The sequence below is a fragment of the Amblyomma maculatum genome, chromosome 3 (assembly GCF_055883805.1).
Source record: "Amblyomma maculatum isolate TAMU_Amacu chromosome 3, ASM5588380v1, whole genome shotgun sequence".
Taxonomy (NCBI): domain Eukaryota; kingdom Metazoa; phylum Arthropoda; class Arachnida; order Ixodida; family Ixodidae; genus Amblyomma; species Amblyomma maculatum.
This window is the reverse complement of record NC_139346.1, coordinates 164,535,789-164,551,474: the sequence shown is the minus strand read 5'-3', so window position 1 is coordinate 164,551,474 and position 15,686 is coordinate 164,535,789. Positions and strand designations below refer to the sequence as shown.

General features: G+C 47.1%; 1 protein-coding gene across 1 annotated transcript; it reads left to right on the top strand.

Annotated features, from left to right (window-relative positions):
- The first annotated feature begins 3,494 nt into the window (after positions 1-3,494).
- On the top strand, positions 3,495-14,978 carry LOC146196718 (sn-1-specific diacylglycerol lipase ABHD11-like). The gene is made up of 4 exons (XM_084596398.1): positions 3,495-3,649; positions 7,875-8,060; positions 12,914-13,098; positions 13,922-14,978. The coding sequence occupies exons 1-4, from the start codon at positions 3,527-3,529 to the stop codon at positions 14,121-14,123; spliced, it is 696 nt and encodes a 231-aa protein (XP_084452524.1). The 5' UTR covers positions 3,495-3,526; the 3' UTR covers positions 14,124-14,978.
- Positions 14,979-15,686: the final 708 nt, after the last annotated feature.

Sequence of the window (15,686 nt, the reverse complement as noted above, 5' to 3'; positions counted from 1 at the left end):
CACCGGCCGCCGCCTCCACCAGTGCATGCGTTATCTTTGGTTGTTGAGTAAGCCGGGATTGGTCCATCTTCCGGAGTTCTGAATTTTCCTTCTCTAACTCTTCTGTTTTTTTTAGTAAGTTTCCTTACGGTGTCAGTAAGGGTCTCAACCATCTTTCTCAATTGGAGGAGCTCATCTGTCCCCTTATCCGAATTATTTTGGGAGGATCTACCTACCCAGCTCACCTCTTTATGGTCGGCTGCCGTCTTGTTCTTGGCTGAAGACACCGACGGTGATCGCCCTCGGGAGCTCAAACGGCCCCTGGACTGGGACCCGGTCCTTGAACCAGAGTGGGTCTTGGATACTGAACGACCCCTGGAGCCGGAACGGTCCCTAGAGCTGGAATGGCCCCGTGACCCGAGACGAGGGAAGGAGACCGAGCGGCCGCGATAGCCCTCGTCCTCTTTGGTCCTAGGTCGGCTCCACCGGTTTTATGTATTCTCTGATGAATTTGCCGTCTTGTCTTGTGTCTTCTTCTCCCACTGGCGTTTTTTGAGTATGTAAGGAATCCTATACATCTCACGGCACTTTTTGTGTCCCAGTTCATGTCCCTTGCCACAAAGAGCACACTTAAGTTCACACGAGTGGTCTGGCGTTGGGTTGTCCATGCCACATCCTCGACATTTGACCACGCCTGCGTTCGGGCAGACATCGGCGCGATGTCCGAGCTGGCCACACTTGAAACACACTTCGTATTTTTTCTTATATAATAGGCACCGAAAGGGGGTGCTCGCGTAATAGATCCAATATGGCACCTTTTCATCTGCGAAGAGCAGCAGAATAGAGCCGGAGTCTTTTCCTAATCTTCTAACCCCGACAATCTCAGGGTTGTACTTGCTGGTCAGGTTCTCACGCACCCGTTCAATCGTGTGAGTTAGCGGAACTCCGTGAATTACTCCTTTGCCGTGTCCATCCGGCGTCACAAGATATGCAAACGTTTCAAGTTTTTCCGTCCCTAAAGTGAGATGCCCAATATTCATATACTTCCGCACCCGTTCAGAGCTGTCGGTGCCTACCAGAATGGTGTTTTACTTCTGATTCAGAAGGACGATATCATCTCTTGCGTCAGCCGCCGCAATACCTGCCGCCGACTTCACGATGTCAGAGACCGTCTCAGTTTTGCATGCTGAGAGCGTTCGAAGTCCTCCTTTCGGTCTAATGACGACTTTATGTAGTCCGGGGGGAAGACGAACGTGCTGCGTTTCCACCGAACGCATTGCCATCTTCCTGCCCTCCGTCTTAGCTGAGTTGGCAGCCCCTCGCTGATCATCTTGCCGTCTTCCTTCGTTCGGAACGCCATCCTGGCGTCCCCCTGCCTCATGGCTGTCGCTCTTACGAGCGCTGCGTTTTGACTTATCAATCGTGAACCATCCGGCTTGGATGGAAAAGTCCTCCGGCGATAGCGTCTCACCTTCAACGGTAACTGCCATGTCGGCCTCCGAGCGCAGTCCTGGGCCACAAAAGGCCGCTGACTTGCCTCGCCGGCACCCTACGGGCGTCGGCGGCCGAAGTCGACGTTAGGCTTAGCTTGTTCGTCAAGCTGGCGAACTGAAGATCGTGATGTGAGCACAAAAAGTCAGTTCACTTGCCGTGGATTTGTTATCCCGGTAGTCCTGCAGACTTCCGGCGTCGGTCCCCGCAAAAGTTTCTGAAGACGCAGACTTAAATCCGCAGAAAGCATCGCAAAACCGCGGAGGCGATGTGAGAGGCGTCCGCTTGCTTCAGCCGCTCGTAGCGCCCTCCTTGGGACGTTAAAAAGTTAAACCCCGCAAACCACAAACCACGAGGATGCTATTTCTTATACTCGTCAGATGGCACCGTCAGTCAAGATCGGAGGAGAGAATCTTCGAGGTTTTCCTGCCTCAGTTTATATTGCACAGTAGTTCTGCGCTCATGGTGACTCCACCAACTCATACAAGGTCGAGTCTCCCTCCAGCTGACACTTTTGTAAAGGTGCTTGACGGAAAGCACCGCCTTTTGCTGTTATAATAGATTGTATTTGAGGAACTCTCCACCTACTTCAGTTATAAATTCCCGCGAGCACGTGCCCCGACACGGGCTTTGCCCCTCCCGGTTCGCACGGCTACGAGCTGAACTCAGTTTACATATGCGCTAGACTCTTACCCGGAGCTAGCGATGCCCCTTCTGGACAAGTATCTTGATCTTCAATTTCTGTAAATTGCACACAGTTTAGTTTTACACTTAAATACCGATGTCATTTTGCATGCCCGGAAGTGCGTACCATAACTTCACTTCTCTCACGGATCTTCTCGGACAATAAATGAGTTGCAAAAGGACAGGAACATGGTTGAATAGGTTGTTTCACATCGCAAATCCCACCAGCGCATGCCTCATCCTGATCACAACCGACATAGCTTACGAAAAATAACACATTATACAGTCTTGTGCAATGTGCAGCATGTGACTACAGACATTTCCGGAAACGGCAAAAATAAACACGTGAACAGAGGGATGCCGGATTGTTGTGGTTTCCCTCAGCAGGCTACCCGGCCGCGCCAGATGGTGCGAGGTTTCAAAAAGCAAAATTAAGGGGACACATGGCACGATAGCGGCCTGTGGCCACCTGGAGTGCTTCCACATCGTGAAGTCGTTGTAGACGCGAAATTTACACTGAGAAAGCTCCTTTCAAAATATAGTTCCAGTGACTATAAAACTTATAATGCGGAGGCACCATCTGTCTTGGCCACGACCTGTCAAATCTCGATTAGTTCCGGCGGCTGCCGCATTCCGGCGCCAATTTTTGCGACACGTTTTTCTCAATTTTGGTGCAGCGCTTACTGCATAAAATCTCTCAGACCTTTCGAAATTCTTCATCCCTCACATTTCCGGAGCAAATCACTGAAAACGACAACTTTATACACACAACCCCACCCGGTTCATGACTACTCAGTTCTAATCACATGATACAAAGCGGGGCATACACGTGAACCAGGCCTACCTAGCAGTCACAGTGATCGTCAGTTCAGTTCAGTTCAGTTCAGGCGTTCAGTCGTGTCCGACTCTTCGTGACCCTATGGACCATGTCACGCCACGCTTTCCGGTCTCTCACTATCTTCTTAACATCACATAGCTTCATCTGCAATGCCTCGAGAATGCCATCTAACCATCGCGTTCGCTGCCTACCCCTTCTCCGGCGACCCTCAATCTTTCCCAACATCAAATCTTTCTCCAGCGACTCCTCTCTTCTCATCAGATGACCAAAGTAGCTGAGCTTTAACTTTAGAATTTGACCCTCCAATGAGCAGTCAGGGTTTACAATTTATGACATCTACTACACCGACGGCGACGCAGTTCTCACGAAGTTGTGACAGTAATATTGTGCAGCCGTATACCACTTCAACAGGGAGAACTATCTCTTTACAATACTCGTGGCGGCTTCCAACATCAAAATTTCCTTGCACGTGGGCATGCACAGGTATTCGCGGTGGACCTACGCAACCACGGGGACAGCCCGCATACGAACTGCATGGACTATCCTCTGATGTGCGCCGACCTGGAGCTGTTCCTCCGAGATCGGGGTTTCAGCAAGGCCTCATTCGTGGGACACAGCATGGGTGGCCGGGCCGCGATGAAGTTCGCCGCCACCAGGGTAGGAGAAACCGGCTACATCCCAGTAAAACAGGCATGCAGGATGTTTCTGTAATCTCAGGATGACAACATGGATGACAGGACCTGTCCTAATCAAGGATAACCTATCCACAGAAAAAGTTGTATCCGTACAGAAGTTATTACCGCAACTGCTAATGTGAAGATGGCTGGTCCCGGCGTTGACAGCATCCGTGGAAAGCATGCGAAAATGATTCGATCATTGACTGCACAAGTTTTCAGCCATATCGGAAATCTTGTATTTAAACTTAGCAGTTATCCCCAGCAGCTTAAGGTAGCGAAATCGTATGTCTTTAAAAAAGGTGATACATATGCCAAATAATTATCGACCGATCGCCATTCTTCTCTTTTTTGGTAAAACTTTAGAAAAATTTATTGAAATAAGGTTATAAAGGTATATTGAAAAATTTAACATATTAGCAGATAGCCAACGCGGCTTTCGGCACAGATTATCTACAGCTAATGCGATAGCTTTTCTCGTAGATTACATTCGGCTGGCTATTGATAAATTTATGTTTTCTGGAGCAGTATTCATAACTTTTGGTAAAGTATTTGATTCCATCAATCCCTCTACCTTGTTTCATAAACTGGAATCATGCCGTATCACCGGGCGTCCCCTAATGCTCTTTCTTTCTTTGTGACTAAGAGCATATTGTCTCTATTAATGACCGCACAACATCTAACATAGCTCTAATTAAAAAGGCGGTTCCACAGGGTTCTATCCCAGGTCCTGTATTGCTTTTATTCTACATAATGATTTCCCGTCCTGTTTTAGGCATTGAACGCAGATTTATACGCAGATGACTCTACCATAATATCATTGCACCAAAACACTAAACAGCTCATATCCAACCAGCCCCGCCGGGGTGGTGCAGTGGTAGGACGCCCGACTACTGTGTCTGAGTTCCCGGGTTCGAACCCGACCACGGCGGCTGCATTTCGATGGAGACGAAACGAAGTGGCGTCCGCGTGCTGTGCGATGTTGTTGTTGTGGCTGTAGGAAGGAAAAAAAAAGAAAATGCACGGGCCTGCTACTGGCTCTGTAGCTGAGCCACCTCCGCTGCCTGATCGATTTATAGGAAGGGAAAGGCGCGGTAACTGTCTCACTTGTTTCTGTGGGCACCTCAATCGCGCCGTAAGAGAAGGGAGGAAGGTGGGAGTGAAAGTGGAAAGAGAGAAAGAGAAGCCGTAGTGGAGGGCTACGGAGTAATTTCGACCACCTGGGGATCTTTAACGTGCGCTGACATCGCACAGCACACGGACGCCTCTTCGTTTCGCCTCCATCGAAACGCAGCCGCCGAGGTCGGGTTTGAACCCGGGTACTCCGGCACAGTAGTCGGGCGTCTTACCACTGCACCACCCCGGCGGGGCACCTCCGCTGCCTCGTGCAGACAGAAGAGATCGATTTATAGGAAGGGAAAGGCGCGGTAACTGTCTCACTTGTTTTCTTTGGACAGCCTCGCTCTAGTGTAAGGGAAGGAAGGAAGGTGGGAGTGAAAGTGGAAAGAGAGAAAGAGTGGAGGGCTACGGAGTAATTTCGACCACCTGGGGATCTTTAACGTGCGCTGACATCGCACAGCACACGGACCCCTCTGTTTCGCCTCCATCTAAACGCATCTGCCGAGGTCGGGTTCGAACCCGGGTACTCCGGCTCACTAGTCGGGTGTCTTACTACTGCACCACTCCGGCGGGACAGACAGAAGCGAAAATAGAGAAGAAAGAAAAGGAAGAGGGAGAGAAAGACGCGCGCCGCAACAACAGCCATCGTCCACCACCGAAGCGGAGGCGGGTGCAATGACGGCCTACAGCAGATAAAAATTCGGTGGCAGGCTAGCCCTCGCCGCAAGAGGCGGTGAATTACCTGTCCCAGCCCGCTGTGCGATGTCAGCGCACGTTAAAGATCCCCAGGTGGTCGCAATTACTCCGTAGCCCTCAACTACGGCTCCCCTTTCTCTCTTTCTATTTTCACTCCCACCTTCCTCCCTTCCCTTACGGCGCGGTTCCCATGAACCAATTATAATTATTATTATTATATCTAACTAGTGAAATCACCTTAATTCTCTTGAGCATTGGTGTCACAATAACCGCCTGTCCGTGAACGTTACTGAGACTTGTTTTCAGATCCCCCAAGAAACCCATTGCCCACAGCACCACTACTATACTGGAATTCCGTCGCGAGACCATTGCAAGTTTCTTTCCTGGGTATTGTCAGATGGCGTATGGTTGACTTTAACGAACTGTGAGCGACGTGTAAAAAAAATTGTTATCCAGGCAGAAAGTTCTCCCTTTCCAATAATGTTCCCTAATTTAGCAGTTAACTTGTTGCGACTCACGCAGTCAAAGATTAGCATAAATCAAGTAGAATCATTTCGACTTGAGGACAATTGTAAATGCAAATGGTAAGGTCATGAACTACCTCTGTTAGTTGTGTGATAGTTGATAACCCAGCTCAAGAACCATGTTGGTGAGGAGTTAGTACGTTGTCGCACTCTAGAAACGTTGTTATGTGTTTAAAAATGACATGCTCTAGTGTTTTACATTAAGTGCTCGTTATTAATATAGGTCTGAAGTTAGCAACATTAATTTTGTCTCCTGCTTGTGAATCGGTATTATTTTGGATTTTCCAGTCATGCGGTACGTTACCAGTTGAGCGACTTACGAAAAATCTATACCAGATACCTGCTGCACCACGGCATATTTTTTAAGGAATTCGTTTGGAATTCCATCGAGGCAACTAGAGCGGTTTTAGAATTCAACTAAATTAAAGGAATGAAATTTGTGAAGGCTTAGGTTAAATCATGCCTGACCGGTTTGCGCTAGCGTTCAAATTGACGACGTAATCGTTGAATAAAACTGTTTCGGCATGCAGGCTTCTCCGCAGTACACTCCGACGAGTAGGGATACTAGTAACGGCGTCATCTGCACAGCTGATGCATTTCCAACGCAGAAATGTTTGCCCTGATGAAGAAGTCCAACGCCAACGAAGGTCAAGGTCGCAAGGCGTTGTTCGGCATCGGGCGACTTAGAGAAAGGATTGGGCGAAATCGGCTGAAATTCAAGAAGTCACCCGTAATGACGTCTTTGTCTAGTTTCACCGCATAGCTGAAGTGCTTTGAGAAGAAGCCTGATAGTTGTCGCGGTTTGGTAGTAGATTGCGTCATAAGTTTAAATGGTAGCGCGAAACCACTTCGGGAACTTAATGTATAAGTTGCATATATTCTAATGCATGTATCTCGAGAAACTGACCTAGAGCATTTTAGGTTATCTTTACTATGTGGCCATTTATGCATGGATAGTTATTATAGCTACTGGGCCTAGCTTTTTAGTACGGATGAAATAATGGGCGAAAATCTGGCTTGCATCTTTGCTGACCGTGCTAATCCTATATAGGTCCCTAACATGTACTAAATAGATATTCACTAACTTAATTCTTCACTAGTGCCCCACCGCGGTGGTGCAGTGGTCGGGGCACGGTGGCCGCTTTTCGATGGTGGCGAATATCAAGGCGCCCTTGTGCTGGGCGATGTCAGTGCACATTAAAGAATCCCAGGTGGTTGAAGTTTTCGGAGCTCTCCACTACTGTGTCCCTCATAGCCTTAGTCGCTCTGGGACGTTAAACACCGTACACCAAACCAAACTTATTCACTATTTCTGGCAAGTGCCACTTTGCTAGGTGAAATAAAGTGGCTTATGACTGAATATGTACGAATTCATTCCGTTTTTTTTTTTTCATCCGCACACAGAACATTGTACACAGAACATTGCTTGACCGTAATGGTCACCGCGTTTGTAGCTATCACCGCAGCCGATCACCCCCCCCCCCCCCCCCTTGCAGACTGCAACACCTTCTTGCGCTCTGCATTTTACGTCATCCTCTCCATTAATTTCCACATAATTATAATTATTAATTATTATTTCGCACGTCCTACTCAACTGCATTAAAACCGTGACACTTTTTTTTCTGGTCAAATCGACGTCCTTGGCCCAAGACAAGCTGAATAAATTAATTGATTCGCATTGAGTGGTTCGTACTCTCTGGCATTAAGCAGTGAGGTGCTCTGTGGATAGTTTGGCAAGCGTTGTGTGATTACCCTGCAGGCCGAGGCAACTCCTCCTGGCGCGGATACTCGAGAGGTGCCCGAGTTTGCAGAGCTGGCGTTTTGATACTTCAATCGAATAACACGTTCCAACTACCCCTTTCTGTGCAGCGAGACGCGGTGGAGCGCTTGGTGCTGGTGGATATCGCGCCTAGCTACTTGCCAGCAGCGCTCTCAGCGCAGTGGCTTCCCGAGCAGATAAAGGCCATGGAGACCATCCTGTGGCTGCTATCCCCGCACATGAGCATAGACCAGGCTCGCCAGGTGGCCGACCAGTTCCTCAGCCGCCATGTAACAGTGAGTGTTGGCTTCAGAGGGTTAACCTTTTTTTTTTTAATTCAAATTTGAAAAGGATCGAACATAAAGGGTGTCTGAATGAAGTATCCTTAATGCGCGCTATATTTTCGCAGGAGCAAAATATCAATTGGAATAAGCCGGAAGCTTGAAAACAACGAGCTGTAACGAGTGATATTTCCCTGCACACGATTGTCTGCTCGCGCAGATGTCTTGCGCACGTGTCAAGCAAGGAGTAAGGAAATCGGCGCGCCACTTTGTCTCATCTCCACCTTTCGGCTTGAAGACGGATAGTTTAACATTTTCGTCGCAAACATAGGTTTTAAAGGGATACAGAGACCAACTGCATCAAATGTTTGGTCTCAATAAGTTCAGTATTTTTGTTATTACTTTTTTGTTTCGTATTTGCAGCTGATTAAACTGAATTCAAAAATTTTAGCTCCACTCGAATAATAAAAGTGACGTTCACATCGGCAAATACTGTGTGGTTGTTGCCTCTTGAAGTGAATGGCGATACCGTCTAGCCTGTAAGGTCTGAATCCCAAAAATAAATGTAGATGCGCCCGCCGCGGTGGTGCATTGGTTAGAGCGCTCGATCTCTGTGCCCAAGGATGCGGGATCGAATCCTGGTCTTAATTCCATGGAGGAGAGCAATCAGGCGCCCTTGTGCTGTGCGATGTCAGTGCAAGTTAAGAAACCCTAACTGGTCGAACCTCATGGAGCCCTCCACTAAGGAGTCTTTCATAGCCTGATGAGTCGCTTCGGGAGGTTAACCTCCATATACCACAAATGCAGACGCTAGAAGTTCATTTGTGGAATATGCCTATGGTGGCAACCCCTTTAGTTATTTTTTTTTTTTTACTTTTCAAGCTTATAAAAGCTCCAAGGGGGGAATGGCCCAGAGCTGCCAACCGTTTTCCCTAGGTTTAAAAAATTTTGAGATTTTTGTTTTTGAAGAAAGAAGAATTTTTATTTTTTTTTTTTGTAAACGCTAGGAACGTTTGTTCTCCATCGTGAGGTCTTTTTTCTGATTGCGAAGCCAGTATACAGGCTTGTATACGTTTTTCTCAACAGTTGGCATTCGATGGTTGGTTGGTTGGTTCTCAGGAAAGGAAAAGCGCAGTATCTGTCACACTTGTTCTGTGGACACCTAAACCGCGCCGTAAGGGAAGAGAGGAAGGTTGGAGTGAAAGTAGAAAGAGAGAAAGGGGAGCCGTAGTAGAGGGCTACGGAGTAATTTCGACCACCTGGGGATCTTTAACGTGCGCTGACATCGCACAGCAGATGGACGCCACTTCGTTTCGCCTCCATCGAAACGCAGCCGCCGTGGTCGGGTTCGAACCCGGGAACTCCGGCACAGTGGTCGGGCGTCTTACCACTGCGCCACCCCGGTGGAGCATTCGAACTATTCAGACGTGGTCAGTAGCACCTGAACACACTCGGTATTTTTTTTTTTTTTTTCAAAAATGGTAGCCGTTGTAGTGGTATGCGCAGCGCTGCCTTTCCTTGGCACCTCCTCGCGCCATATTATCACAATGGTCAATAAACCATCACTTTAAATTTTTTCATGTACTTCTCGTTTTTCAGATATTAAAGAACAGAGATGGCATTAAAAAAAAAGTACCTAGAAGAAGTAAACAGAGCGAAGGTTCCGTGACAAATGGTTAGATTTCAGGGCAGCCCTCAAAAAATGAGGGAAAAAGAAATTGGCTCGGCCTTACTTGAGCCTTTCATTTCTTGTACTTTCTTAAGCCGAAGTAATTAGGGTAATTCGAGTTTTGGCATACAAACTTTTTGGCTTGAAAATAGCTGCATGCCACTCTCTTTGCCTTTGGGAGTGGCGCACGAATTCTGTCTTTCAGCTTGTTCCTGGTTCTCTCTATCCCTCAGGCGGGCAGTATACTGATTATTATAATGTTATATTTAAACTAATCTTTATTACGATTACAGCAGTCTAATGATCACTACGACGAACAAGGTGAGGTCCGGTCACATGAGGCGTCACATGAGGCGTATAAATCTAAGCAGGGTGGAGAGAGAGAGAGAGAAATAACATTTATTGCACCCGTTAAAAGGTTGGTGAGGATCCGAGGCGAAGCTCTGTCCCAACCATGTCCTCCCCCTCAGCCGTCGACCTGGATCCCTTGGATCTTAGCAGCGACCAGAGCAAGACGGATGACTTCTCGTTGCCCTTTTTCGTCCTGCTTGAGAAGTAGTGCCTCCCAGGACTCATCTGTTCGGTCCGGTTCACCAAATCTAGGACACGTCCATATCATATGGATCATGTCCGCTATGCCATTGCAACATTTGCACCTGGGGCTAAAAATTTCCGGGTGCCACTTGCTTTAAAGCTGGGGGTTCGGGAATACTCCAGTCTGTAGCTTACGCCACATAACCTCCTCGATTTTGGTGAAATGCTTACACGCTTTTGGTAGTACTGATCTGCCTAATTTGTAATGATTTAGGATATCTTGGTAGGTGTTAAGGTCATCGTCGAAGTGCAGGGGCTCCTCATCGCGCAAGGGGTACGGGGTTGCGCATAAGTCGTCACTGGGATCCCGGAATGTAGCTAATCCTCGGGCCAGTACGTGCGCTTTCTCGTTCCCCCTCAACCCCTGGTGCGCCGGTGTCCAAATGAGCGCGACCTGTTCTGCCGGTGGTGGACCACTGGCCAACACTCTTGCTGCTATGGCCGAAATGCGGCCCGCGTCAAAGTTTCTAATCGCTGATTTCGAGTCTGTAACTATAATTTTGACCTTTAAGCAGGGTGGATGTTCGGGCGAGTTGGCTCATCGTCAAGGAAATACAGCGGTTCTTGGAGTTCTTGGAAAGATAGAAATATATTAAATTGTGCAATATGGGGTGGCGTGCGTCGCGATAGCATACTAGTTTTATGTTTTGTCTATGCTCCTGCAATATATAAAAGCCTGCAATGGATGGCGAAGAAATACAGTTATAAGTTATCGGGCGATATAAAATTTCAGGCACTGATGTATGTTTGCAATGTCTTGCGTGTCATTACAATGAAAGAAAAAGCACACGTGAAATATCAGATAACTGAACTGTATACTTAACCTTGTAGCGCCATTTAAAAGTGTTCCTTTATGTTAAGCTGTCAATCACTTATAATATTTGGTAATATTAGGTTGACAGAAGAAATGATTACTTGAAACTATAACCGTCACCGATACCTGGTGCAATGCTCTGAAAAAAAAAAAAAAAAAGATATTTTTTTCAATTCTACGAAACTTCAGGTGTGAGGTTATTTGAGAAAAAAAAAAAAAAGAAATCTTCTGGTTCGACTATGCGTTTTTTTTGTTTTGTTTCCATGCGTGAATAACATTTTTCGTACCTAGATAAATTAAGCAACTTTCGTTTCAAGATCTAAAAGAAAATGGCTTTGCAGGTTGGCAGCGCTTAACTGAGCGGTCTCTTGGGGAATAGGATGTGTTGCTGTATCAAATACGAGGCCAACTTAGTATGCCCTCAGTGAAATTTTATAACGCGAATCAAGGAAAGACACTATCCGCTGATGAAGGCTTCACACGAGCACTTATCCTCGCCTAGTCTGGGCGAAGACAAGACAAACGATATAATTGCCTTCTCGAAACCTTGGACAGTGGACATATAGATCTTCCCCTTTTCATTTGGTAAAACTTTGCATTTCGAGAGCCACGTCCACAAGAGCCACGGTATTTTCATACCGGGAAAATGTCGACCCTCAGATTACCGTACTATGAGGAGCTACTGCTTTATGACTACTGCGTCGTTAATACTCCACTCAGGCCTTTTTGGAGACGAGGCGCACAGGTAAAATAACAATAAAAAAATGGTCGTGGTTTAGCTTGTGGTTAAACCTGGAGTTACGCGAGAGCTATCTACTTGGCTACGCTTAGGTTCGGCATGAAAATAAAGACATGGCTTTTGCGCATAGTAGTTTACTCTATGGTTTCAGCTTTATTTTCGCCATAGGGGGCACCTTTGACCACTAAAGTGCGATGAGGCGAAAGCCTTTATCGCACGGTGGTCCGAAGCCCTCCACTACGGCACCTCTTTCTCTCTGTTTTCACTCCCACCTTCGCGATGACGCGATAGCGTTAGCTACCAGCCAACATATAAAGCCCCGCTTTAACCGAGCCGTATGAACTTGCCTGCGTGGCCTAGGGATAACGTGAATGCGAGGGTTTTGGCAGGCTGATTGCGATATCACCCTCCCATATTAACGAAGAGTCCTGAGTTGGCAGCTCCTGCCAAACATAATGTCAGGAAGCCCTACGTCCAGTTAGTGCTTGGCCATGTCAGCTGCCAGCTACCACCTTCCACGACTTCTTTCTTCGCTCTTCGGACAGGCATGAACAGGCACCGGACAGGCATGAGCAGGCACCGGACAGGCACGGACAGGCAAGGCGAAATGGGGAGAGTGTGGCCAATGTAGCTCTCGCTACAAAACTACGAAGGTCGCATCCTGAAATATTTTCCGCTTGTGAAATGGCTTTAGAAGAAATTAAGCTCTATATATATCGGAATAGAAACTGCAGTGCAAAGAATGGCTATAGGCCAAAAACATTACGACGGCTGTCGATGTAAAGGACGTACGGTCAGTGTGTCTTGACGATTTCTGGCAAGAATAACTCAATGGATGTGGCTTGGATTACTGCAGTTAAAATGTTTCCTGTGCGTATGTTGCTGCTGTGTTGGGTTTAATGGCGCAGACCCAACTGCCCTGTGTGTATGAATTGATGCTTTATTGCTCCAGATGGCTGGATATCTGCTGTATTTTCCTAATGCATTAAGTTGTCGCACATGCGGTCCAATCTGGATTTGCTCACATTTTCGATCATACCGCTTTTTTACAGAAACCGTACGTTCGGGAAGTCCTGCTGACAAACCTGCGCAAGGGACCGCGCACATTTGAATGGCAGCTCAACCTTAAGGCCATCAAACAGAACTTGGCACGTGTGACTGCCCTCGACTATCTCGACAACGAATGTTCCGATGTTGACGCACTGTTCGTCAGAGGCGAGGATTCGATATACGCAAAGTAAGCGCACACTGGCTGCTGCTTATCATGTGCCTTCCTGCATGGGCAACGGAAACACATGGGGTTTGCTGAATGCCCCGTAGAGCGATAACGATGGAGAGACCAGGTCACTTACTATGGTCCGCGCTAGCTCCGCGCTAAACGCCCACGACAATTTTAATAGAGAGACCACAACTTAAACATTGTGCGGTGACATAACAGCGTGTTTGTGTTTATTGATGCACCGGAAATGATTATTATCAATACCTTATTGGCCATTGTGATCGGAGCTTCACGAGAAGAATGTGCTGATTAAACAAGTGTAATAAAAGCGACATTCTTTCGCGGTTTTTAAGCCATTGGTTGAAAAGATTAGTTTATAGGTTTAATCCCTCAAGCGACATCGGCTGTGATAAAAGGTTGGCCACCAGGGTGTTTTTTAACGCGCACTGAAATCGCACAATACTTGGCCGCCTTTCCTTCAGTGAAACTCGGCCAGAACAAGCGTACTCAAGATGAGCAGTTGGGTACCCTAACTACTGAGCTACAGCGGCGGGGACCGATATATGGGCAAGTTCGGGCTCAAATGGCAACGATGTGTTTGAAAATGGTCAGTACATACATTATACTCTCAGGCAACTAGAATGGATGCTAATTAATTTCACTATTTTTGTTCTGCCCTGTTTTGGTTTTGACTAGCGTAATATATGCAGTCAACTTGGTAGACAAATAGCAGTCTGTGTGAATACAAAAATATTCATTTTGAACTCCATTCACTTTGTTACATTGCTCATATTACCTTCACTCAAAATCCTAAAATGCCCCTACCAATTCGTTCTGACAGTGCCGACGACCACGAAGCCATCAAGCAGTGGTTCCCCAACGGTCGCATCGTCACCGTACAAGGCGCTGGCCACTGGGTGCAAGATGATAAGCCAGAAGAGTTCGTGGCCTTGGTCAAAGACTTCCTGTCGGTAGACTCAAGCAAAGGATTTCAAGAAAAAAAACTTCGTTTTGTGGAGCTGAAGAAAAGTCAGTTACATTGATCATGTGAAGGGAAACGACCAGAGAATAATTCGTTGCGGCGACACGTATAGAAACTTGGGATTGAATCTACAGACACCTGATGTTCCCTAGCCCGGGTAGTTTCGGCAAGGCCTCCAAGAGCTATATATGACTTCGACTCCTACTGAGCGTAACGACACTCGGACGCGCTTACACAACTTGCGAAACTAAGTTGAAATCGCCCAATCGATCAAGTTCTCATGTCACGAGCCACCCGCTAATCAAGCATAATATTTTTTGGTATGTTATCTGTGAAGTTATATGCTGATTTCATGTATTTTTCACTTTGCGAATAACGAGCAAGCTTTGTGCTTCACGTATGCTGAACATGGACACCGCATGGAGGAATATTTATACGCATGCCTATAGCTAAAACATGTACTAATTAATCATAAGTGCACTAGAAAAAATCTTACCGCTTAGCCGCATTCTTTCACTTTTATGTCGGTCCACGTGCTTGCGTATTTATGCCCATGCGTCTAGAGAAAGTTTCATATCTAAGGCAGCAAATAACTATATCATTTAGGAACTTACGTATCAGCAGGAAATGGCTGCGACTCACCTTATATGGGCCTCATCGTTTTTCACCAAACGGTATAATTGCGCGATCAGGGTGGAGTTTATGTGAAATTAGCCTGGAAAGGGGTTCACACTGACAAGCCTGTAGAGTTCTTGGACCCGGCCAAGAGGTTTCTTGCAGACTATGTTACGTAGTAGTACCCATTATTTCGTACTGTTAAGCTTCTACGACCATGGCATTTTTGGCTTGGTAAATGCATAGACCCTTTTCTTTTTAACGTAAACGAAAAATACTGCTCAATAAATATTATGTACAAATGGCAGGAATTTCCTTGTGCATGTATTCGTACTTGTGTGTTTATACAGAAGCAGCAGAAAGTGAACTGAGCTGAGAAGTCCAACTCGGCCCTCGTGGGCAGCTCATGCGGTGCCAATGCGGATTTTGCAACTGGTGGCCTGATGGATTCCTTTTGGGTTGCCCACATGTGCCTTCATCCACCCCATTTCGTACACATGTGGGCGGCCCAAATACGGCTGCTCACATTAAACCATGACTGTTGAATATTGGCAGGCCATCGAAGTCCCAATCGGTCCTACTTTTTATAGACGTGGGCAGCGCCCTGAGAATGAACCTTTTGATGCTCATTCCGGTCAGCGCCTCCATGCCCATCTGATACTGATGCTGGCGTTACGGGGGCAATCGAACCTGATTTGGGCTTGCCCATGTGAACGTTCCCCTCAGGCGTCAGTGTTGGTATTCTGAGACAATGCCCCTGAACCATACGCACAACCAAGTGTGAAAACAGTGCACTGAATTTTGTTGCTCAACATTACGTTGGTCGTCAAGCCATTTCACGTGGCACAGCGTGGACCAAGTTGTGCATGCGCGAGGAGCCGCGTGACGTCAGAGGCAGCAGCTAGGGTGTCGGAGCTGCTGTGGCGGCCGTGCTTCGCCGGTGCTGGAGTGACGTCATAACTACAGCCGGCGCTAGCTAGTTATATAGTTGGTTCACAGGAAGGGAAAG

Excerpts from the sequence above, each read along its gene's own strand:
- LOC146196718 (XM_084596398.1), top strand. The coding sequence starts at position 3,527 with ATGGACTATCCTCTGATGTGCGCCGACCTGGAGCTGTTCCTCCGAGAT. Across the intron at positions 8,061-12,913 it reads TCCTCAGCCGCCATGTAACA|AAACCGTACGTTCGGGAAGT; the intron begins GTGAGTGTTGGC and ends GCTTTTTTACAG. Across the intron at positions 13,099-13,921 it reads GAGGATTCGATATACGCAAA|TGCCGACGACCACGAAGCCA; the intron begins GTAAGCGCACAC and ends TCGTTCTGACAG.